This window comes from Heptranchias perlo, chromosome 2 (genome assembly GCF_035084215.1).
Source record: "Heptranchias perlo isolate sHepPer1 chromosome 2, sHepPer1.hap1, whole genome shotgun sequence".
Taxonomy (NCBI): Eukaryota; Metazoa; Chordata; class Chondrichthyes; order Hexanchiformes; family Hexanchidae; genus Heptranchias; species Heptranchias perlo.
In genome coordinates this window covers 113223570-113247702 of record NC_090326.1, presented here as the reverse complement: position 1 = coordinate 113247702, position 24133 = coordinate 113223570, and the positions used below count along the sequence as shown (strand labels likewise).

Sequence of the window (24133 nt, the reverse complement as noted above, 5' to 3'; positions counted from 1 at the left end):
AGTTAAGTGCTTGATGACAAACTTAGTCAAATTTTAGATAAAGATCAACCCTTAAAAATTCCCTCACTCACCAAATTCCCAATTGTAGACTGTCGAAACCAGACTCTGTCGATAGCTGCTACTCCGTGCTCCCTCACTCCAGTTCAGTTAGCTCCAGATAACCTTGTACACTAATACCCTAATGGGTAGGGTGACCCTGGTTGGACAGACTCTGTGCTGGTAAGCTGCATGGATTTAACTGGTTAAACTCTAGCAGCCTTGAGAGTGGCTGAACCTTGGCTCATGCCAAACTGTTCCAAAGATCTTTGGACTTAAGAAAGTGGGGTGTGTCACTATGGGGGGAGACTGTCCAGTCCATATTGGATAAATAGAAACTCTATCTGCATAGATTTCTGAATAGCTTGATTTGGAAAATCTTAAAACATGCCAACGGGTTTCTGCATATGTCCGGTACCTGGCTGACTCAAAAAAACCGAAGCAATTTTCCAAGTATGTTCTGGCAGCAAGGAATCTTGCAGGCTGTCAGCACATATAGGAAAATTGCGAACAGTGAGCTCATGGTTTTACAAACACAGAACTTAGATTCGTAGAAAATTTACAGCACAGAAGGGGGCCATTCAGCCCATTGTATTTATGCAGGCCGAAAATGAGCCACCCACCCTAATCCCACTTACCAGCACTTGGTCCGTAGCCTTGTAGGTTATGGCACTTCAAGTGCATATCCAAGTAATTTTTAAATGTGAAGAGGGTTTCTGCCGCTACCACCCTTTCAGGTAGTGAGGTTCCAGACCCCCACCATCCTCTGGATGAAAAAAAATGTCCTCAGCTCTCCTGTAATCCTTCTACCAATCACTTTAAATCTATGTCCCTTGGTTATTGACCTCTCTGATAAGGGAAATAGGTCCTTCCTATCCACTCTATCTAGGCCCTTCATAATTTTGTACACCTCAATTAAATCACCCCTCAGCCTCCTCTGTTCCAAAGAAAACAACCCCAGCCTGTCCAATCTTTCCTCATAGCTAAAATTCTCCAGTCCTGGCAACATCCTCGTAAATCTCCTCTGTATCCTCTCTAGTGCAATCACATCCTTCCTGTAATGTGGTGACCAGAACTGTAGGCAATACTCAAGCTGTGCCTAACTAGTGTTTTATACAGTTCTCGCATAACCTCCCTACTTTTATATTCTATGCCTCGGCTAATAAAGGAAAGTATCTCGTAGGCCTTCTTAACCACCTTATCTACCTGTCCTGCTATCTTCAGGGATCTATGGACATATACTCCAAGGTCCCTCACTTCCTCTACGCCTCTCAGTATTCTCCCATTTATTATGTATTCCCTTGCCTTGTTTGCCCTCCCCAAATGCATTACCTCACACTTCTCTGGATTGAATTCCATTTGCCACTTTTCTGCCTATCTGACATGTTCCTGCAGTTTACAGCTTTCCTCCTCACTATTAACCACATGGCCAATTCTTGTATCATCCGCAAACTTCTTAAACACGCCCCCTACATTTAAGTCCAAATCGTTAATATATACCACAAAAAGCAAGGGACCTAATACTGAGCCCTGTGGAACCCCACTGGAAACATCCTTCCAGTCACAAAAACACTCGTCGACCGTTACCCTTTGCTTCCTGCCACTGAGCCAATTTTGGATCCAACTTGCCACTTTCCCTTGGATCCCACGGGCTTGTAATTTTTTGACCAGTCTGCCATGTGGGACCTTGTCAAAAGCCTTGCTTTAAAATCCATGTAGATTACATCAAATGCACTACCCTCGTTGACCCTCCTTATTACCTCCTCAAAAAATTCCATCAGGTTAGTCAGACACGACCTTCCCTTAACAAACCCATGCTGACTGTCCTTGATTAATCCGTGCCTTTCTAAGTGACTGTTTATCCTGTCCCTAAGAATTGATTCCAATAATTTGCCCACCACTGAGGTTAGACTGACTGGCCTGTAATTACTCAGTCTGTCCCTCTCTCCCTTTTTAAACAATGGTACAACGTTAGCAGTCCTCTAATCCTCGGGCACCACGCCTGTATCCAGGGCGGATTGGAAAATGATGGTCAGAGCATCCACTATTTCCTCCCTTGCTTCTTTTAACAGCCTGGGATACATTTCATCCTGGCCTGGTGATTTATTTACTTGCAAAGATGCTAATCCCCTTAATACTTCCTCTTTCACTATGTTTATCCTATCCAATATTTCACACTCCTCCTCCTTAATAACAACGTCCGCATCGTCTCTCTCTTTTGTGAAGACAGATGCAAAGTATTCATTAAGAACCATACCCACATCTTCCGCCTCTACACATAACTTAATTATGTAAATTACGCTGAAAGCCATAATCACATCATTTGCATTTGCGTGAGCTGGCTATATGATTTTGGGGATCATTGGGTGTCTCTAGTCACACTTTGGCACTAGAAACGCATGAGTCCATCTCACACAAGCAGTGAAATATGAAGTGTTAAAGAGCATGACTCTGACTTAGCCCTCCATTTGCACAAACAAAAGGCTAAGTATGAAAATTAAACTCCTGGCTTCAGTAAGAATTACAACAAACTGTGAAGAATTGAGGAAAAGTCCAAGGAAAATCCAAGCAAAATTAATTCAGCCCTACAGTCTATACTCATAGCCCTGTACTTTCAAGAGGTTTAAAACAGACACAGGGGTCAGTCCTATCATTTTTTTTTATTCGTTGATGGAATGTGGGCGGCGCTGGCAAGGCCAGCATTTATTGCCCATCCCTAATTGCCCTTGAGAAGGTGGTGGTGAGCCGCCTTCTTGAACCGCTGCAGTCCGTGTGGTGAAGGTTCTCCCACAGTGCTGTTAGGTAGGGAGTTCCAGGATTTTGACCCAGCGACGATGAAGGAACGGTGATATATTTCCAATTCGGGATGGTGTGTGACTAGGAGGGGAACATGCAGGTGCTGTTGTCCTTCTAGGTGGTAGAAGTCGCGGGTTTGGGAGGTGCTGTCGAAGAAGCCTTGGCGAGTTGCTGCAGTGCAGCCTGTGGATAGTACATACTGCAGCCACAGCGCGCTGGTGTGAAGGGAGTGAATATTTAGGGTGGTGGATGGGGTGTCAATCAAGTGGGCTGCTTTGTCCTGGATGGTGTCGAGCTTCTTGAGTGTTGTTGGAGCTGCATTCACCCAGCCTCTGACCTGCTCTTGTAGCCACAGTATTTATATGGCTGGTCCAGTTAGGTTTCTGGTCAATGGAGACCCCCAGGATGTTGATGGTGGGGGATTCGGCGATGGTAATGCCATTGAATGTCATGGGGAGGTGGTTAGACTCTCTCTTGTTGGAGACAGTCATTGCCTGGCACTTGTCTGGTGCGAATGTTACTTGCCACTTATGAGCCCAAGCCTGGATGTTGTCCAGGTCTTGCTGCATGCGGGCATGGACTGCTTCATTATCTGAGGGGTTGCGAATGGAACGGAACACTGTGCAATCATCAGCGAACATCCCCATTTCTGACCTTATGATGGAGGGCAGGTCATTGATGAAGCAGCTGAAGATGCTAGGACACTGCCCTGAGGAACTCCTGCAGCAATGTCCTGGGGCTGAGATGATTGGCCTCCAACGACCACTACCATCTTCCTTTGTGCTAGGTATGACTCCAGCCACTGGAGAGTTTCCCCCCTGATTGCCATTGACTTCAATTTTACTAGGGTTCCTTGGTGCCTCACTCGGTCAAATGCTGCCTTGATGTCAAGGGCAGTCACTCTCACCTCACCTCTGGAATTCAGCTCTTTTGTCCATGTTTGGATCAAGGCTGTAATGAGGTCTTAAGCCGAGTGGTCTTGGCGGAACCCAAACTGAGCATTGATGAGTAAATGCCGCATGATAGCACTGTCGACGATACCTTCCCTCACTTTGCTGATGATTGAGTGTAGACTGATGGGGCGGTAATTGGCTGGATTGGATTTGTCCTGCATTTGTGAACAGGACATACCTGGACAATTTTCCACATTGTCGGGTAGATGTCCAGTGTTGTAGCTGTATTGGAACTGTTTGGCTAGAGGCGTGGCTAGTTCTGGAGCACAAGACTTCAGCACTACAGGATGTTGTCGGGGCTCATAGCCTTTGCTGTATCCAGTGCACTCAGCCGTTTCTTGATATCATGTGGAGTGAATCGAATTGGCTGAAGACTGGCTTCTGTGATGGTGGGGATATCTGGAGGAGGCCGAGATGGATCATCCACTCAGCACTTCTGGCTGAAGATGGTTGCAAACGCTTCAGCCTTGTCTTTTGCACTCACGTGCTGGACTCTGCCATCATTGAGGATGGGGATGTTCACGGAACCTCCTCCTCCCGTTAGTTGTTTAATTGTCCACCACCATTCATGACTGGATGTGGCAGGACTGCAGAGCTTTGATCTGATCCGTTGGTTGAGGAATTGCTTAGCTCTGTCTATAGCATGTTGCTTCTGCTGTTTAGTATGCATGTAGTCCTGTGTTGTAGCTTTACCAAATTGGCTCCTCATTTTTAGGTACGCCTGGTGCTGCTCCTGGCATGCTCTTCTACACTCCTCATTGAACTAGGGTTGATCCCCTGGCTTGTTGGTAATGGTAGAGTAAGGAATATGCTGGGCCATGAGGTTACAGATTGTGCTGGAATACAATTCTGCTGCTGCTAATAGCCTACAACGCTTCATGGATGCCCAGTTTTGAACTGCTGGATCTGTTCTGAATCTATCCCATTTAGCACAGTGGTAGTGCCACTCAACACATTGGATGGTGTACTTCGTCTCCACAAGGACTGTGCGGTGGTCACTCCTTCCAATACTGTCGTGGACAGATGCATCTGCGATAGGTAGATTGGTGAGGACGAGGTCAAGTAGGTTTTTCCCTCGTGTTGGTTCACTCACCACCTGCCGCAGGCCCAGTCTGGCAGCTATTTCCGTCAGGACTTGGCCAGCTCGGTCAGTAGTGGTGCTACCGAGCCACTTTTGGTGGTGGACATTGAAGTGCCCCATCCAGAGTACGTTCTGTGCCCTTGCTACCCTCAGTGCTTCGTCGAAGTGGTGCTCAACATGGAGGAGGACTGATTCATCAGCTGAGGGAGGGCGGTAGATTGTAATCAGCAGAAGGTTTCTTTGCCCATGTTTGACCTGATGCCATGAAGATTTCATGGGGTCCGGAGTCCATGTTGAGGACTCCCAGGGCCACTCCCTCCTGACTGTATATCACTGTACCGCCACCTCTGGTGGGTCTGTCCTGCCAGTGGGACAGAACATATCCAGGGATGGTGATGGAAGAGTCTGGGACGTTGGCTGAAAGGTATGATTCTGTTGCTTGTCCAGTCTGTAGACAGCTCTCCCAATTATGGCACGTCCCCAGATGTTAGTGAGGAGGACTTTGCAGGGTCGACTAGGCTTGGTTTGCCCTTGTCGCATCCGGTGCCTAGTTGTCCGATGTCGGGTGGTCCGTCCGGTTTTATTGTTATATGACTTCTTGTAGCGAGATTGTAGAACTGAGTGGCTTGCTAAGCCATTTCAGAAGGCGATTCAGAATCTGGATTCACCTATAGGCCAGACCGGGTAAGGACAGCAGGTTTCCTTCCCTAAAGGACATTAGTGAATCAGATGGGTTTTTACGACAATCCGGTCGTTTCATGGCCACCATTACTGATCCTAGCTTTTTTTAAATTCCAGATTTTATTTAATTAATTGAATTTAAATTCCCCAGCTGCCGTGGTGGGATTTGAACTCATGACTCCGGATTATTAGTTCAGGCCTCTGGATTACTAGTCCAGTAACATAACTACTATGCTATCGTACCTGTATTATCAGACTGTCAAATGCCATTCATTTGGAATGAAACTCACTCATTTTGGTTTAAAAATTAATCTATTTTGATAAATCTCACTCCTAATGAGTCCTTACATTTGGATGAGCTTGCACTCTATCTCACAATTTTTTGTCATAAATCACATTCCTATACTTTCCTCATGTTTGCCTGTTACTATTGTATAGACTATAATCTCCAACAGGATCAAAGCAAAACACTTTGTCCACATTAGTGTGAATAGGATGATGTTGAGTTTTCATTTTTCACAATATTGCGTTACTCTAGTTTGCGTTACTCTTGTTTCATCACCAATTCAATAAAATTTCAAGAAGTTTTAAATTTTTACCTGAGTATGATTTAAGCTAGCATAAAAATAGCCTAGCTATACTTTAAGCACCACACTCAGTTTAGAAATGGTTGGTAGGCAATGGACCATAAATGTTCAAAGCTTTTAGTTTACAAGATGCCTGAGAAGATTACAGAAACTATTATGAACTGCTTGACTACTTAGTGACAGCTCTATCATATGGTGCTGGGCCAGATGGGCATAAAATCAAAACACATACATCCTAGCAACCAAAGCAGTGATGTTTTTATCCAGATAAACCTGAATATAAGCAATCTATTCAGCTCTTGAGTTTCCCAGATGCTATATATTGGCAGCCATCAAATATCCTTCATAAAATATATTTAACTCCAATGTAGATTTAATAGTTCAAGTGCAGAAAAGTTTGTAAATAGTGGCAACAAAGCTTACTGTCAGTCAGCCCAGGATAACTATACAAATCCTACATGATCTTCTCTGAATTTATTTTTAAAGGGTTAATGCTTCCATTGAGAGGAATTTGGTAGGTGCACATTGGGCACTCTTACAATAACATCGACATCAGCAATTTCTAACATTTAGGGTATTTCGAAGCTCTAACGCTAGGCACATTTGAAATGGAAATGCAATAAACAAATTAAAATCCACTAAAGGTTTAATTGTATTGTTTTTCAGTCTTTGAGATGGGGGTACAATTGTGTCCCCTATAAGAGAAATAAATTTAGCTCCAGGTATCATACGTTCATGAAAATCACACAGCAAGAATCTGCTTCTGACTGAAACCAGAAATCATTCAACAACAACAACAGCTTGCATTTATATTGTATCTTTAACATAACAAAACATCCCAAAGTGCTTCACAGAGACCTAATCAAAGAATGTGTGCCAAGCCAAAGAAGGAGATATTAGGAGGAGTGACCAAAAGTTTGGTTAAAGAGGTGGGTTTTAAGGTGGGTCTTAACAAATGAAAGGGTGGTGGAGAGGCGGAGGGGTTTAAGGGCGGATTTCAAGAGTGTGGGGCCTAGGCAACTAAAGGCATGGCCATTTAAAAATGAATGGGCTGATACATCCTTTAAAATAGCAGAAAGAAGGATTTGACACAAGCGCATAAGTGAATTAATAGCCACACTAAATATTTATTAATCTTTGCGTAATCACTCAGTATCCATCAGGCTTTAGTTTAAAATCAGTGTCTGAATTATTTCAATTGCCTGGTACTGGAAGTCTTTTTCATCAGATTCAGTGCTGAGTTTTAGCTCATCTTTTTAATGGATGAGTTATTATTCATTAATATACTCTTTTATATGTGGCTAAAATATGACTTTTTTAATTTAATGGTATATTTTTATTTGAGAAAATCAAAGAACCCTGTCACAGCTGCTTGTAGACCATGATGTGGAGATGCCGGTGATGGACTGGGGTGGACAAATGTAAGGAATCTTACAACACCAGGTTATAGTCCAACAAATTTATTTTAAAATCACAAGCTTTCGGAGATTATCTCCTTCGTCAGATGATTGAATGAAAAGGTTCTCAAATCGCATATCTTATACGATGTTGGGACAGCATCACACCAATCAAAAGGTGTCGTTGTTATTCAAACAGGCCAGTCACGGAGAACAGCACGTCCCAGTACACTCGATATACATTGTGTCTTTTACACAGGCAGGCAGAAAGAAACTTAAAATGGCAGAGAGAGAGAGAGAGAGAATTTTAAAAAACATATAAATTTTTTCCCCCTTTTTGCTGGTGGGGTTACGTGTAGCCTGACATGAACCCAAGATCCCGGTTGAGGCCGTCCTCATGGGTGCGGAACTTGGCTATCAACTTCTGCTCGACGATTTTGCGTTGTCGTGTGTCTCGAAGGCCGCCTTGGAGAACGCTTACCCGAAGATCGGTGGCTGAATGTCCTTGACTGCTAAGGAAAAAAATAGCAGTCAAGGACATTCAGCCACCGATCTTCGGGTAAGCGTTCTCCAAGGCGGCCTTCGAGACACACGACAACGCAAAATCGTCGAGCAGAAGTTGATAGCCAAGTTCCGCACCCGTGAGGACGGCCTCAACCGGGATCTTGGGTTCATGTCACGCTACACGTAACCCCACCAGCAAAAAGGGGGAAAAAATTTATATGTTTTTTAAAATTCTCTCTCTCTCTCTCTCTGCCATTTTAAGTTTCTTTCTGCCTGCCTGTGTAAAAGACACAATGTATATCGAGTGTACTGGGACGTGCTGTTCTCCGTGACTGGCCTGTTTGAATAACAACGACACCTTTTGATTGGTGTGATGCTGTCCCAACATCGTATAAGATATGCGATTTGAGAACCTTTTCATTCAATCATCTGACGAAGGAGATAATCTCCGAAAGCTTGTGATTTTAAAATAAATTTGTTGGACTATAACCTGGTGTTGTAAGATTCCTTACATTTGTAGACCATGGTCCAGAAATATCAAGTGCTGCACGGACAATTTCTAAGCCCACGCGTCTGTCCTTCTGGGAAATATTAAATCACCTGTTTTTAACTGAGCAATGTAAGAATTACTCCCTGACCTTACTGAGCAAATATGCAGGTGTGTCTCGCTTGTAGAAGATCTCCTTGAAGGAATCCAGCCAAACCTCAGCAACACGGATTTTGTTTTTCATCACAATCTCTTCATCTGGTAAGGAGTACGGGTCATTTTTCCAGTACACATGACCAACCCTCGAGCAGGGCAGGACCTCCACTGAACCACCACAGAGCCAGACCTGGAAGAAGGAATACCATCTAAAATAAACATGATGTTATTGGATCACAAAAGATTTTGATAAATTTGTTTGGATCTTAACCCATTTTGCTGCTAATGGCCCACCTTGTATTTTGAAGTAATTGGACATACTCTTAATATGTTTGGAGCCGCATGCATTCCATAAGGATTGCATTGGTTCAGTATGTTTAGTATTCCTGACCAAAAGAAAACCACAAAATTTGCTTCAGTATCTTGAGCAAAACCTTTTGGTCTGGAAGTGACTTGCTGCAGAGTCAAAACCTTTATTGGGCCTTTAAGAAGCACAGTGTATTTTGCATAATTTGGCTTTATATCCTGTACTTGGAAGCTGTGTTCACAATGTACCTAGTGGTCCCTAGATCTGACACTTATTGTACAAGATGAGTTCTATGTCAGGCAAAGAGAGCAAGGCCTTGTACTTTAAAGGTAAATACAGACCCTCATGCAATTAACTCTGCAGCACTTGCCTGCTTGCTGCAGCTATGCTTCTGCTCTAATAATGATATTATTAGAGTGAATTGGCCGCCTGTTTTACACTCTGCCCATTTTAGACTCTGCCAAGTTTCCTTTTCAATTGGGCTGCTATCGTCCATTTTGCACTATTGCCCAAGACAAATTTCACCCTTACCGTCTTTCTTGCTTTGAAATTTTGCTCCTTTGTTTTCACCAAGAGGAGTCATTCACCTCACCATGCCAGAACTTCTGTTCGTAAAGATTGGCTTGAATGCTCCATGTCCAATATCTCCCAGCAGCACCAAGTTTAATTCTAGAACATCCAGCAACAGCTCAGCTAACTTAGCACAGAACAGGGATCAAACCTAGGACTTCCTGGGTCTTCATGGCTCAGTACCATACCACATGATGCAGTACGCACTGAGCTATCGGATGTGGGGTTTAGTTTATAAGGAGTATTCTGTTGGCGTAGTATTGGTGTGATGAGTGTGCTGGGCTAGGTTGGGTTAGACTGAGTGCCTGCTGAGTGCATCCTTTCCTCCTTCTGCAGTTGCTGTCAGCTCGGTCTCACTGGACTGATGAAGAAACAAAATGGCTCACTCACAGGTCAATCTCTGGGATCACACCACCGATGAGAATGCAAACGGACAATGATGAGATGCCATAAATGAATTTCATCCAAAAGAAAGAGATTACCTAGATCCCCATGTTTTGCCACTTGGCAAAACAGGGCATAGACAAAGAGATAATTATGAATTGAGCTATTATTAGGCACAATTTAAATGTTTGGATCAATCTGCTGAGTGGGAAACTGGAACCAAAGATAAGGATGGAGTATATACAAACAATGTCATATGCCATGAAGTACTCAATTTGTTTGAGCAATGCCACTGGGCCCAAAGCAGCAATTTTCTATATATCTATTTACGTACGTATCTGTACTAATAAGAAAAAATGTCTGCTTGTTTGTACGTATGCCTGTTTTCTGTCTTCTAATAAGCAAACAATACAGTATACGGCAAAGCATTCCAAAACAATTTTCACTAATGTCCACGAGCAACAGGGTAGTGTGCTTACAATTTTCCAATAGGTGTTCATGCCAAACGAGGCCTTGGACAATCCACCCTATAATTTTCAAACAAATTTATGCTTCAAATGTACAGAGAGATGAAAAATAACTCCACAATTCCCAGATCACACATGTTATATGAAAAGAAAATTCTAGCTTCATCTTGTATTTAACAGTAAATTAAGAGAAACACTCACTGGCATGAGAAAGTATATCACAAAGTGAACAAAAATCATTCGCTTATCAGGAATTTAGAGCTGACTGCATTCCAATAACAAAAATGAACAGATCCATTGTGAAAAAGGAAGGTTTGCTACTTTATTTAATTAATAGAATTAGTCCTTAATATTCAGTTAAGTGGAAACAGGAGTACTTTCAGTAAAATGACTTCTTTGTTGAGTATGTAAGGCACCAGTTCACATCACAATAGCAAACTGTTAGCTCCCAGTCACCTTACCACTGCAGATATGTGGATGGTAATATAATGCTGGTACCAGCAATAACTGAAAGGCACTGAAGTTTGCATGCAGGTTTTTTTCTTTCTAAGGGCCTGAAATTTAATCCATTTGTTTACTGAGGAATGGAATCATCTGAAACACAGAGCAGAGTACTGATTAAAAGATAAAAACACCTTTCCAGACTAACATATTGAAATCATGACAATGTCCCAATTAGGCATATGCACGCAAGGTGCAGTTTGGGAGATTCCACTGTAATTAAATCCAACTCAGTTCAATCAGCCTCCACTCAGAACTGAATCATCGAAGAGATCAGAAATTGAATCTAATGTGATGCTGACACATCTGTCATACTTCTGTTAGTTATTTTAAATACAGTGCCAGTAAAATCCACTAAAAGATTTCTGTTTTCAAAATTTATGCCAAATATTCATCTCCTTCAAAATGATGAAATGTGGGCCTATCAGAGCCTGGATTCAACCAGTCTCAATTCACAATGAACAGATTAATTAAGTCATTAGGTGAATCAGTCTAATTTGCGAGTGTCACCACAATATGTTAGGGTCACTGTAGCATACTGCACATTTGCTGAGGTCCCTTTATGCCCAATGGGTAAATTCACTGCCAGTCACACAGGCCAAAATGGTCCCAGGTTCAATTGCTGGTCCGTGTTAAGTTTAACATTCACAGTTGGGTGCTGGTGTGTACCAGTGTTTCTGGGGTAAGGAACGGAAAAAATATCAATCATGATTTCCACTCCTGAATATGACCTACTAACTCCTGATGGAAAGCTGTGTATGAATATGTGGTAAGCACACATTTGGGCTTGTCTGTGATGCTCTCTATAGTAAAATAACCTGCTAAACTTTACTGGGCAAAGTACCAAGTGGCTGCTACTGCCTGTGGAGCCATGCTGCTATATGGAGAATAAGGGAAGGGCGGGGAAGAGGAAGAAAAACCTGGACACTGGCTAATGACTTGAGCAAATCTATGTAGTACATAGTCCATTGGCTTGGGAGAAAGGAGCAGGAGGAGATGGGGGAACTTTTATCCAATGTTGCTGTAATTTCAAGTTTTACAGCAGAAACCTGTGACGTAGTCATAACTGAATACAGGGCAGCAGATAGAAAAAAAATGAAGAGTTGAGCTTAATTTATATTTTAATCTAAGCTATGCACATAGTATTCTATTTATTACATATATCCTTATATTAAATAATCTAATTATTTCAGTGCATTTACTGTTGATTGGATAGTATGTCAGGTTAAATCCGTATTAACTTCCTCCATGTGCTATATCGGTTAATGGGTTTGCGCTGAATCATGGATGTTCACAGTAGAGCAGAAGGCCATTTGTATCCGTTACAGCTTTTTCCTAGAGCAATTCAAAACTAATCCCGCTGCCTCATGCTCTCCCCAAAGCCCAGTATCTTCCTCTACTTCAAATATTTACCAATTTTTCCTAGTCTCTACCTCAATTTCTCCCTGTGGCAATATATCCCATGTTTCAGCAACCATCTGAGTAAAGAATTTCTCCTTACCTCTCTCCACACTCTCAGTGGCAGTTTTAAATTGCTGACCTTTTGTCATTTATCCCCAACCAAAGGAAATAGTCTTTCCCTATTCACCCTATTAAAACTCTTCAACATTTTAAACATCTCTATGAAACTAGTTAAGGACACACTTAATTCAGAATGCTTTTATGATTTCAGCAGAATTAGTGAACATAAGGGGGTAGATTTTGACTTTTTGCGATAGTGTAAAACGGGTGATAGCGAACGGCAGCCTGTTTTACATCTCTCCCGATTTTTACTTCCATTGAAGTCAATTGAAATAAAAATCGGGAGAGATGTAAAATATGCTGCCGATTTGCTATTGCCTGTTTTATACTATCGCACAAAGTCAAAATCTTCTCCAAGGAATCATCCCACTATGTTCATGATGCCACTAACACAGAATGACCAGAGGAAATAATTTAATAACAGAAGAATGTACATAGGAGTCCCCAGGAAATAAATGGAAGTACAAAATACCCAATGCAACCAATTTAGCCCTGACACCTTTTTAATTAAAATACATAAGCAAAAAACTGAGATTCAGTCTGTTTTACATCTCTCCCGATTTTTACTTCCATTGAAGTCAATTGAAATAAAAATCGGGAGAGATGTAAAATATGCTGCCGATTTGCTATTGCCTGTTTTATACTATCGCACAAAGTCAAAATCTTCTCCAAGGAATCATCCCACTATGTTCATGATGCCACTAACACAGAATGACCAGAGGAAATAATTTAATAACAGAAGAATGTACATAGGAGTCCCCAGGAAATAAATGGAAGTACAAAATACCCAATGCAACCAATTTAGCCCTGACACCTTTTTAATTAAAATACATAAGCAAAAAACTGAGATTCAGTCTGTGCTGGTGGAAAGGAAATACAGATCAGTGATTTATTATTTTCAGGTGTTCACTTTACTCAAGTGATCTCTGGCTGTGAGATAAATGAATATGGCATCACAACTGGATACATAAAGTTATGTTTGACAACAAAGATTTTATCAGTTTTGATAAAAATGAACTGAGATGGATTTCTGCAGCTCAGGAGGCTCATATCCTGAAGCAGGAATTAGGTAAGGACAGATCCTGGAATCTAGCCTGGAAACAAGGCTTAGAAAATGCTTATATTGTAGAATTAAATCAATTCTGCCAGTTTGTAAAATCAATACTTGAAAGAGTGAGTTTAATTTTTAAAAGTCTGACAAAGCGCTTGCAGTATTGTACAGTATTTTCTCCTGATTCTTTTTTGTGGACTCCGTTAAAACGCTGGTATAATTTGCAGAAATTTCCTTTCCTCAGAGCCACAATCTTCAGCGTTTTGGGGCTCAGTCCATGTATCAGCATTTGTTGGCAAAAATCAGTGAGGACCAGGCCCCTCGCCCATTGGGGCACCTCCTTGACTCCTGTTGCTTTTTGTCACCAATGGAAATGATTCCGGCTCCTATGCACTGTAGGTGGGAATTCTCGCAAGAACGGGATTTCACGCCTACAGTATGCGCTGAGGGGAGAAAGGGTGGGAGAAATGAATAGCAATGAAGGGGAAGGGAAAGCGAGGAATGGATGGCAATGAAGAGGAGAAAAAAGGGGCAGAGTATGGGAGCAATGCTTTAGCGAAGGAAGTGGAGAGAAACTGGGAGGAATAAGAGTGCCAGCAATAACAGACAGTGGGAAAGGACAGTGTCAGCATTAACTGAGAAAAAGATTGAAGAGTGCCCACATTACTTGGGAGGGGAGGGGTGGGGGGGGAGTGCCAGATTGAATTGGGGAGGGGAAAGTTTTATCTGGGGGGGCTTGAAGAGAGATGAGTGCCAGTTTGAACTGAGGGGAGGAAGCAAAGTGCCAGCGTGAATGGGAGGAGAACAAATGGGAGTTAGAACATGAAGTGGGTTGGAAGGGGAGAAGAGTATCAATACAAACTGAGAGGGGATGAAGTGGGACATGGGCGAGGATGCAAAACAGGTGGAATTGCTTTTGCCGGCTGTTTTACCATAAGGCCGATAATCAGTTCTATTGAAGTCAATGGAACTAAATATCGGGCGAGGGTCTAACAGGTGACTGAAGAGGTGCCGTCTGATTTATGCCCCTACCCATCTCCAATTTCACCCCCAGAGGAAGAAAGAGTGTCTCTGTAAAAGTGTGGGGGGGAGGGGGTTTGCTGGATGGGGTAGAATTCAGTCTACAGGAAATAGAGTGCTTCTGTGGTCTGGGTTGGGGGTTGAATTTGGTTGACCGCTGAGGTAACTTGGGGATGCGATGGATGCCCTCCCCCCAGAAATCACCAGAAATTTTGTGTCTTCAATATTATATTTTCTCCTTTCTTCAAGCTTCCATGTGCTTCTGTTTTTTTTACTCCAATACGAGTGAAGAAATGTGGTGTATACTGACTGCTTAAGTTATAAAGTCCGTGTAATTACTTATTTCCGTTTTCACATGTCATAATCTTATAATCAGAGCACTTGTTGGGTTTTGGGGGGCCATGTCATCTTTTGAAGCTATTGGTCAGTTTTTGCAATTTTTCTAGATTGGCATGTACGAAGACGTCAAATCAACCAAGTTTTATTTAGTCACAACTTCTTCCTATCAACTTGAGCAAGAAAGGACTATAAGGAGATCAGCCAATGCCTTTGCCACTAGCTAAATTGGAATCGTTTTGAGATATTTCAGTTGCTGCCAGAAGTATAAGCAAAAATGTTTATTGGTGCCTTGGCCACTAAGTCAGATAGGTAAAGATGAAGATCATGGCCACTAAGTCAGATAGGCAAAGATGAAGATGAAGTGTATGAAGATCACTGATAATTTGCACACATGATAATCCATGTAGCAACACTTAGAAACCTTCAATGTAGAGGCATACATCAATATGCTATACACAAACTTTCTACATACTCAATCTGCAATGACAAACTACAGGAAGTATTTACTCCAGGATTTACTGTCTAATGGCTGAAGGTGGCAGGGCAGGTTGAGAAAGTGGTTAAAACATACGGGATCCTGGGCTTTATAAACAGAGGCATAACAGTACAAAAGTATGGAAGTCATGATGAACCTCTATAAAACACTGGTTCGGCCACAACTTGGAGTATTGTGTCCAGTTCTGGGCATCGAACTTTAGGAAAGATGTGAAGGAATTAGAGAGGGTGCAGAAGAGATTTACTAGAATGATTCCAGGGATGAGGGACTTTAGTTACGTGGATAGACTGGAGAAGCTGGGGTTGTTCTCCTTGGAACAGAGACGGCTGCAAGGAGATTTGATAGAGGTATTCAAAATCATGAAGGGTCTAGACAGAGTAGATGGAGAGAAACTGTTCCCATTGGCGGAAGAGTCAAGGACCAGAGGACATAGATTTAAGGTGATTGGCAAAAGAACCAAAGGTGACATGAGGAGCCGAGCCGAGCGGAGGGAGCGTCCGATAAAAGGCGGGATTTCAGAGCGCTGAGAACAGCTGAGTGGAGCCGAGCCGAGCGGAGGGAGCGTCCGATAAAAGGCGGGATTTCAGAGCGCTGAGAACAGCTGAGTGGAGCCGAGCCGAGCGGAGGGAGTGTCCGATAAAAGGCGGGATTTCAGAGCGCTGAGAACAGCTGAGAGGAGCCGAGCCGAGCGGAGGGAGCGTCCGATAAAAGGCGGGATTTCAGAGCGCTGAGAACAGCTGAGAGGAGCCGAGCCGAGCGGAGCTGCGACCGAGTTCGAAGTGACGTCAGGAATCAGATCGGGATGCGACACAGGGGAGGCACCTGATTGGTGAGTAGGTTCAGGTGAGTATTTCTGCTTATCTACAGTAACTAAAGTAAAAAGAAAGGGAAGGTCTGCAGGTCTTATAGGAAGTAGCGTTTATTTTTTAGTGAATCAAGGTCCCTAGTGTAGTTAACATTCTCTAAATTAAGAACAATTTAAAGGAGTAAACTCCTTAAAGGGAGTGGTAAGTAGTTTTTCTTTCCTTTTTTTTTCTCTTGACATTGTAGTTGTTGTTAAGCTAACTTAAGGGTTAAGTCATGGCAGGAGATCCCAGAGCCGTGTCATGTTCCTCTTGTGGGATGTGGGAATTCAGGGATCCTTCCTGTATCCCTGATTCCTTCACCTGCGGGAAGTGTGTCCAGCTGCAGCTACTGTTTGACCGCTTGACGGCTCTGGAGCTGCGGATGGACTCACTTTGGAGCATCCGCGATGCTGAGAAAGTCGTGGATAGCACGTTCAGTGAGTTGGTCACACCGCAGATAAAAATTACTGAGGGAGATAGTGAATGGGTGACCAACAGACAGAGGAAGAGTAGGAAGGCAGTGCAGGGGTCCCCTGCGGTCATCTCCCTCCAAAACAGGTATACCGTTTTGGATACTGTTGGGGGAGATGGCTCACCAGGGGAAGGTGGCAGTGGCCAGGTTCATGGCACCGTGGCTGGCTCTGCTGCACAGGAGGGCAAGAAAAAGAGTGGCAGAGCTATAGTGATAGGGGACTCGATTGTAAGGGGAATAGACAGGCGTTTCTGCGGACGCAACCGAGACTCCAGGATGGTATGTTGCCTCCCTGGTGCAAGGATCAAGGATGTCTCGGAGCGGCTGCAGGACATTCTGGAGGGGGAGGGTGAACAGCCAGTTGTCGTGGTGCATATAGGCACCAACGATATAGGTAAAAAACAGGATGAGGTCCTACAAGCTGAATTTAGGGAATTAGGAGTTAAACTAAAGAGTAGGACCTCAAGGGTAGTAATCTCAGGATTGCTACCAGTGCCACGGGCTAGTCAGAGTAGGAATGACAGGATAGCTAGGATGAATACGTGGCTTGAGAGATGGTGCAAGAGGGAGGGATTCAAATTCCTGGGACATTGGAACCGGTTCTGGGGGAGGTGGGACCAGTACAAATTGGACGGTCTGCATCTGGGCGGGACTGGAACCAATGTCCTAGGGGGAGTGTTTGCTAGTGCTGTTGGGGAGGGTTTAAACTAATGTGGCAGGGGGATGGGAACCGATGCAGGAAGTCAGTGGGAAATAAAGTGGTGACAGAAACAAAAGGCAGTAAGGGAGAATGTACAGAACATGACCGGACAGATGGTCTGAGAAAGCAGGGCAAAGACCAAGGGAAGTCTAGATTAAACTGCATTTATTTCAATGCAAGAAGTCTGATGGGCAAGGCAGATGAACTCAGGGCATGGATGGGTACATGGGACTGGGATGTTATAGCTATTACTGAAACATGGCTAAGGGAGGGGCAGGACTGGCAGCTCAATGTTCCAGGGTACAGATGCTATAGGAAAGATAGAGCAGGAGGTAAGAGAGGAGGGGGAGTTGCGTTCTTGATTAGGGAGAACATCACGGCAGTAGTGAGAGGGGATATATCCGAGGGTTCGCCCACTGAGTCTATATGGGTAGAACTGAAAAATAAGAAGGGAGAGATCACTTTGATAGGATTATACTACAGACCCCCAAATAGTCAACGGGAAATTGAGGAGCAAATATGTAAGGAGATTACAGACAGCTGCAAGAAAAATAGGGTGGTAATAGTAGGGGACTTTAACTTTCCCAACATTGACTGGGACAGCCATAGCATTAGGGGCTTGGATGGAGAGAAATTTGTTGAGTGTATTCAGGAGGAATTTCTCATTCAGTATGTGGATGGCCCGATTAGAGAGGGGGCAAAACTTGACCTCCTCTTGGGAAATAAGGAAGGGCAGGTGACAGAAGTGTTAGTGAGGGATCACTTTGGGACCAGTGATCATAATTCCATTAGTTTTATGATAGCTATGGAGAAGGATAGGTCTGGCCCAAAAGTTAAAATTCTAAATTGGGGAAAGGCCAATTTTGATGGTATTAGACAGGAACTTTCAGAAGTTGATTGGGAGAGTCTGTTGGCAGGCAAAGGGACGTCTGGTAAGTGGGAGGCTTTCAAAAGTGTGTTAACCAGGGTTCAGGGTAAGCACATTCCTTATAAAGTGAAGGGCAAGGCTGGTAGAAGTAGGGAACCTTGGATGACTCGGGAGATTGAGGCCCTAGTCAAAAAGAAGAAGGAGGCATATGACATGCATAGGCAGCTGGGATCAAGTGGATCCCTTGAAGAGTATAGAGATTGCCGGAGTAGAGTTAAGAGAGAAATCAGGAGGGCAAAAAGGGGACATGAGATTGCTTTGGCAGATAAGGCAAAGGAGAATCCAAAGAGCTTCTACAAATACATAAAGGGCAAAAGAGTAACTAGGGAGAGAGTAGGGCCTCTTAAGGATCAACAAGGTCATCTATGTGCGGAACCACAAGAGATGGGTGAGATCCTGAATGAATATTTCACATCGGTATTTACGGTTGAGAAAGGTATGGATGTTAGGGAACTTGGGGAAATAAATAGTGATGTCTTGAGGAGTGTACATCTTACAGAGAGGGAGGTGCTGGAAGTCTTAACGCGCATCAAGGTAGATAAATCTCCGGGACCTCATGAAATGTATCCCAGGACGTTATGGGAGGTTAGGGAGGAAATTGCGGGTCCCCTAGCAGAGATATTTGAATCATCGACAGCTACAGGTGAGGTGCCTGAAGATTGGAGGGTAGCAAATGTTGTGCCTTTGTTTAAGAAGGGCGGCAGGGAAAAGCCTGGGAACTACAGACCGGTGAGCCTGACAGCTGTAGTGGGTAAGTTGTTAGAGGGTATTCTGAGGGACAGGATCTACAGGCATTTGGAGAGGCAGGGACTAATTAGGAACAGTCAGCATGGTTTTGTGAGAGGAAAATCATGTCTCACGAATTTGATTGAGTTTTTTGAAGGGGTAACCAAGAAGATAGATGAGGGCTGTGCGGTGGACGTGGTCTACATGGACTTCAGCAAAGCCTTTGACAAGGTACCGCATGGTAGGTTGTTGCATAAGGTTAAATCTCATGGGATCCAAGGTGAGGTAGCCAATTGGATACAAAATTGGCTTGACGACAGAAGACAGAGGGTGGTTGTAGAGGGTTGTTTTTCAAACTGGATGCCTGTGTCCAGCGGTGTGCCTCAGGGATCGGTGCTGGGTCCGCTGTTATTTGTTATTTATATTAATGATTTGGATGAGAATTTAGGAGGCATGGTTAGTAAGTTTGCAGATGACACCAAGATTGGTGGCATTGTGGACAGTGAAGAAGGTTATCTAGGATTGCAACGGGATCTTGATAAATTGGGCCAGTGGGCCGATGAATGGCAGATGGAGTTTAATTTAGATAAATGTGAGGTGGTGCATTTTGGTAGATCGAATCGGGCCAGGACCTACTCCGTTAATGGTAGGGCGTTGGGGAGAGTTATAGAACAAAGAGATCTAGGAGTACAGGTTCATAGCTCCTTGAAAGTGGAGTCACAGGTGGATAGGGTGGTGAAGAAGGCATTCGGCATGCTTGGTTTCATTGGTCAGAACATTGAATGCAGGAGTTGGGATGTCTTGTTGAAGTTGTACAGGGCATTGGTGAGGCCACACTTGGAGTACTGTGTACAGTTCTGGTCACCCTATTATAGAAAGGATATTATTAAACTAGAAAGAGTGCAGAAAAGATCTACTAGGATGCTACCGAGAATTGATGGTTTGACTTATAGGGAGAGGTTAGACAGACTGGGACTTTTTTCCCTGGAGAGTAGGAGGTTAAGGGGTGATCTTATAGAAGTCTATAAAATAATGAGGGGCATAGATAAGGTAGATAGTCAAAATCTTTTCCCAAAGGTAGGGGAGCCTATAATGAGGGGGCATAGATTTAAGGTGAGAGGGGAGAGATACAAAAGGGTCCAGAGGGGCAATTTTTTCACTCAAAGGGTGGTGAGTGTCTGGAACGAGCTGCCAGAGGCAGTAGTAGAGGCGGGTACAATTTTGTCTTTTAAAAAGCATTTGGACAGTTACATGGGTAAGATGGGTATAGAGGGATATGGGCCAAGTGCAGGAAATTGGGACTAGCTTAGTGGTATAAACTGGGCGACATGGACATGTTGGGCCAAAGGGCCTGTTTCCATGTTGTAACTTCTATGATTCTATGATTCTATACACAGCGAGTGGTTAGGATCTGGAATGCGCTGCCCGAGGGGGTGGTGGAGGCAAATTCAATCATGGCCTTCAAAAGGGAACTGGATAAGTACTTGAAAGGAAAAAATTTGCAGGGCTACGGGGATAGAGCGGGGGAGTGGGACTAGCTGGATTGCTCTTGCATAGAGCCGGCACGGACTCGATGGGCCGAATGGCCTCCTTCCGTGCTGTAACCTATGATTCTATGATAATGGGATTCATAGAAAGGTTTCTAATATGCCACAGTTTTTATTGTTAAGAATTTATTATTGAGCAACTCAGATTTCTATGTGGATTTTTCATTTCTATAAAAAATATATATGCCATGGTTAGCATATTGTCCTTTCACCTCTGCAATCTAATCTTGAATCCAGCCCAGACTGACGGCATGAACGTTTTTACTCTCTCTCTGATGGCTGTAAGCGAACCGGGAGAAAAATCATATGGAATTGGCAGTATGCCTGCCTTTCAGCTGTAATCGGCGTATTTAAAATATGAAAGATTAAATAAAACACTTTCCTGAAGGTTTATGTGAGATTCTGAGGCTGGGTGATAAGTGTGCTGTGTAATCTAATAATTTGTTCCACTTTGAAGCTGTTGCCTAAAACTCTCCTGACAATATCATTGCTTGCAGTCCCAGATTTGCAGAGGGTGAGAATATGCTGTGACATATTAAAAATAGCACTCTCCAGCTGGAATCCCAACTCTCATACTGGTTCTTCTAGTCCTCCGGGTGTCGAAAGTAATCTGTCTACATCCACACCTCACCGTGTGTTACCGCTGCTCTTGGTTTGCTGTGGACTTTCTCTGCCTGCTCGTGGGCCTCCTGGTTCCCACACAACAGCTTCTGGCGCCAACTCTTCCTGCCCCCACCATCATACCCTGCCTCTGCATTGGGACCTGGGCCTCTGTGGGGTCGGGTGCAACTCTTGATCGTGGAGTTTGTTTGGGGGTGGGGTGATTGGAGACAGGAGGTCATGTGATGAAACGTCACATAAGTGCACCCAAAGTTGGCAACCCAAAGTTCCCTTAACATGGAAAACATAAATTTCATGTTGATGTTTTACAGGGTGTATTTCTGAAGTGAAAGGCATTTTGTTGGGACAGAGCAATGGGAACTTCACTCTGCATCTAACCATACAGTATCTGATCTGGAAGTGCTCAGTGGTGATACTGAGTACTCAAAATACCAAAAGCATTCCATAACTTTCACAGGACCTGAAAATCTACAGCCCTTCCTGTGCACTCCCACCATAAGTCTGATGAGAGTGTAGTGGAAGGGCTAGAAACTGGCTGGCACCCGGATACATCAGGTTTCAGCCTACTCTCAATTTCTGGGTAGAACCTCCGTCCACTCCAAATATAGTCTCTTGCATCAGAGGAGCATGGCTGGAATATTCCATATCCCTGACCTGTAGGAACAGCGGGGTTGCGGGGGGTGTCCAGTATGCCAAGTGAAAGCTGGTGTACTAGCTCACCATCCGACAGAAGTAGGGCGCACCTGGGGGTCAGGCCTGGTTATGGCCAGTACCCATCTTTCCGGGAAGGCTGTCTGCACCGCCTCACCCAGAAGAGGTACCCACGCCAGAATTTCTGGCCTTCTCAGGCAGGCAGACACTCAAGATACACCCCAAGTACATATACTGCCTGAATTATTTAAATGGGGTAACCCCTCAAACTTTGACAGGATCAGTACTGGAGGTCACCATTGAGTCAATCCCTGAATTTAAGCCAGGTTCGCTGGCCCACAGATTTTTGAGCCAAAAGTGATGTGCTATATATATGTAGGTAAGGCATCCACAGTCGTGATGCTTCTTGTGCTGCATCTCATCTTCTCCATTTGGTCATCCCTTAAAGTAAAACCTTTACACTTTTCAAAACAGGCACCCTTTATGCTGTAAAATATTTGATGTACATATTTCCAATCCTAATTATTATAAACTAGAACAAAGTTGTTGCACAACTTAGGAAGATTTATTTTTCATATAAAAAATTCACCCATACATTTTTGGATATTGGGCCAGAAATCAACTGCAGTCTTAAAAGAGTTAAATAAGTTTGATTTCATTAATCAAATCACTTGAAGGAAGCACATAAATATTGGGTCAGCTGCCATAAAACTGATTCAGCTAAATAAAACACCATTAGACCAGTGTAGGCTTGCAAACTGCAAATTGGCAAATTACAGCACATATTGCCTGCAGCAAAGCAGTCCAATTGAACTTTCTCAGTCAATCACATTTTTCAGATGAGTGGTTTATTAGTTGAATTTTTCTCTTTCAGGTCATTTTTGCTAGTTTCATCCTATAATTTAATTGCCCTTGGAAATGAAGCAATAAAGCCTAGCAGGTAATGTGATATCTAATGATATATGATGGCAGATGTTCTACAAATGATCAGATGCTTTTAACAAAAGAATTCTTGGAGCTTACGTACTGTTAATTAAAGCTGATGGCAATAAATCTGTGTCAATGTTGTCAAAAGCTGAAAAGTCAACAAATAATCTGATTTAATTCGCTATGTAGGAAAGTAATTAGTGTTTGTATTTACCTCATGAATAACAGGCTAGTGTTACACCATGTGCTTGTGGAATGCAACGCCAAATAATTCAATGTTGGTGAAATATAAAATATAATTTGATATAATAGTATATGAGCATTACACACAAACAGAATTTTCAACTATATTTTGAAGGGAAAGCTCTTTGCAACAACATGCATTTGTATAACACTTTTAACCTGGAAAAATGTCTGAAAATACTTCGCAGAGGTTAATCAGACAAAAATTGACACCAAGCCAAGAAAAAGAAAGTTGGGGGAGAGTGACCAAAAGCTTGGTCAAAGAAGTTAGTGTTAAGGACGGTCTTATAGGAGGAGAGGGAGGTGGAGAGACGGAGGGGTTTAGGGAATGAGTTCCAGCTGCCAATGGTAGGGCGAAGGGAAGGAGGGCTGCACAAGGCACCAGAGTGGGAGGAATGGAGAGTTTGGGGGGGGGGGCGGTTTGGTGTAGGGCTGAAGGAGATTACAGAAATAAGGAATGGGTGAGGTCAAGAAGGGATGAGAATTTTGTTGTTGACCTACATTGACTTCTGGTCCACCAAGAACTGGGGCGATGGATGAGCGGGGCTTGATATGGGATAGCAGAGTTTTGGATGAGCTGAAGATTACAGAGCATGAAGGATTGAAGACTGGCCAGGAGGGCATTGGAATAATCAAGGCTGGAGGTGACAAAGACATGGGACAGGGTTTCAGTAGCAGATATGCTGAGGCTGGGGCAGAGCAGGTGAGGTTATGGAGGTGGAAGTAGGCTTTCTTGGTGATGGAGAAGATATGGGATCCGAAACTGGGGGTGGCATACGATGCCAAGGTTGTGAACAGTCTGGTTCAAGCTGAGACAGTGGACAGGGAGGGTGATTGAATCAGTGGCAGTGGCAGTGGTTGAGGCCTAAGACAATGGCTTTGGTCTTCCCAATGTTTAACTGGAGGAAATTACGGCTCATTCAGGACTGGATGTCAGACAAGCAGTCTGACAGCACAGAGGCAATGGAGGACCGAGAGAGGTGGTGGAAAGGTACAGCTGTGTTTTGTCAGTACACGTGGATGCTGATTCCTTTGCTTCGTTTTTAGTGTAGGACAGGATCAGTTTATGCGGGGGCCGGGATGAGCAACAAATTCCCATGTTCAACTCGGGAGTTAAAATCTCTCTGGGCCTCATTTCC

General features: G+C 43.6%; 1 protein-coding gene across 4 annotated transcripts in view; it reads right to left on the bottom strand.

Annotated features, from left to right (window-relative positions):
* LOC137342183 (polypeptide N-acetylgalactosaminyltransferase 15-like) overlaps positions 1–24133 on the bottom strand; it is a 103352-nt gene that overhangs the window by 13164 nt on the left and 66055 nt on the right. For all 4 annotated transcript variants that reach the window (XM_068005949.1, XM_068005959.1, XM_068005942.1 and 1 more), the window contains exon 6: positions 8674–8868. In XM_068005949.1, the coding sequence (XP_067862050.1) occupies positions 8674–8868 (195 nt within the window). The remainder of the gene's footprint in view (positions 1–8673; positions 8869–24133) is intronic.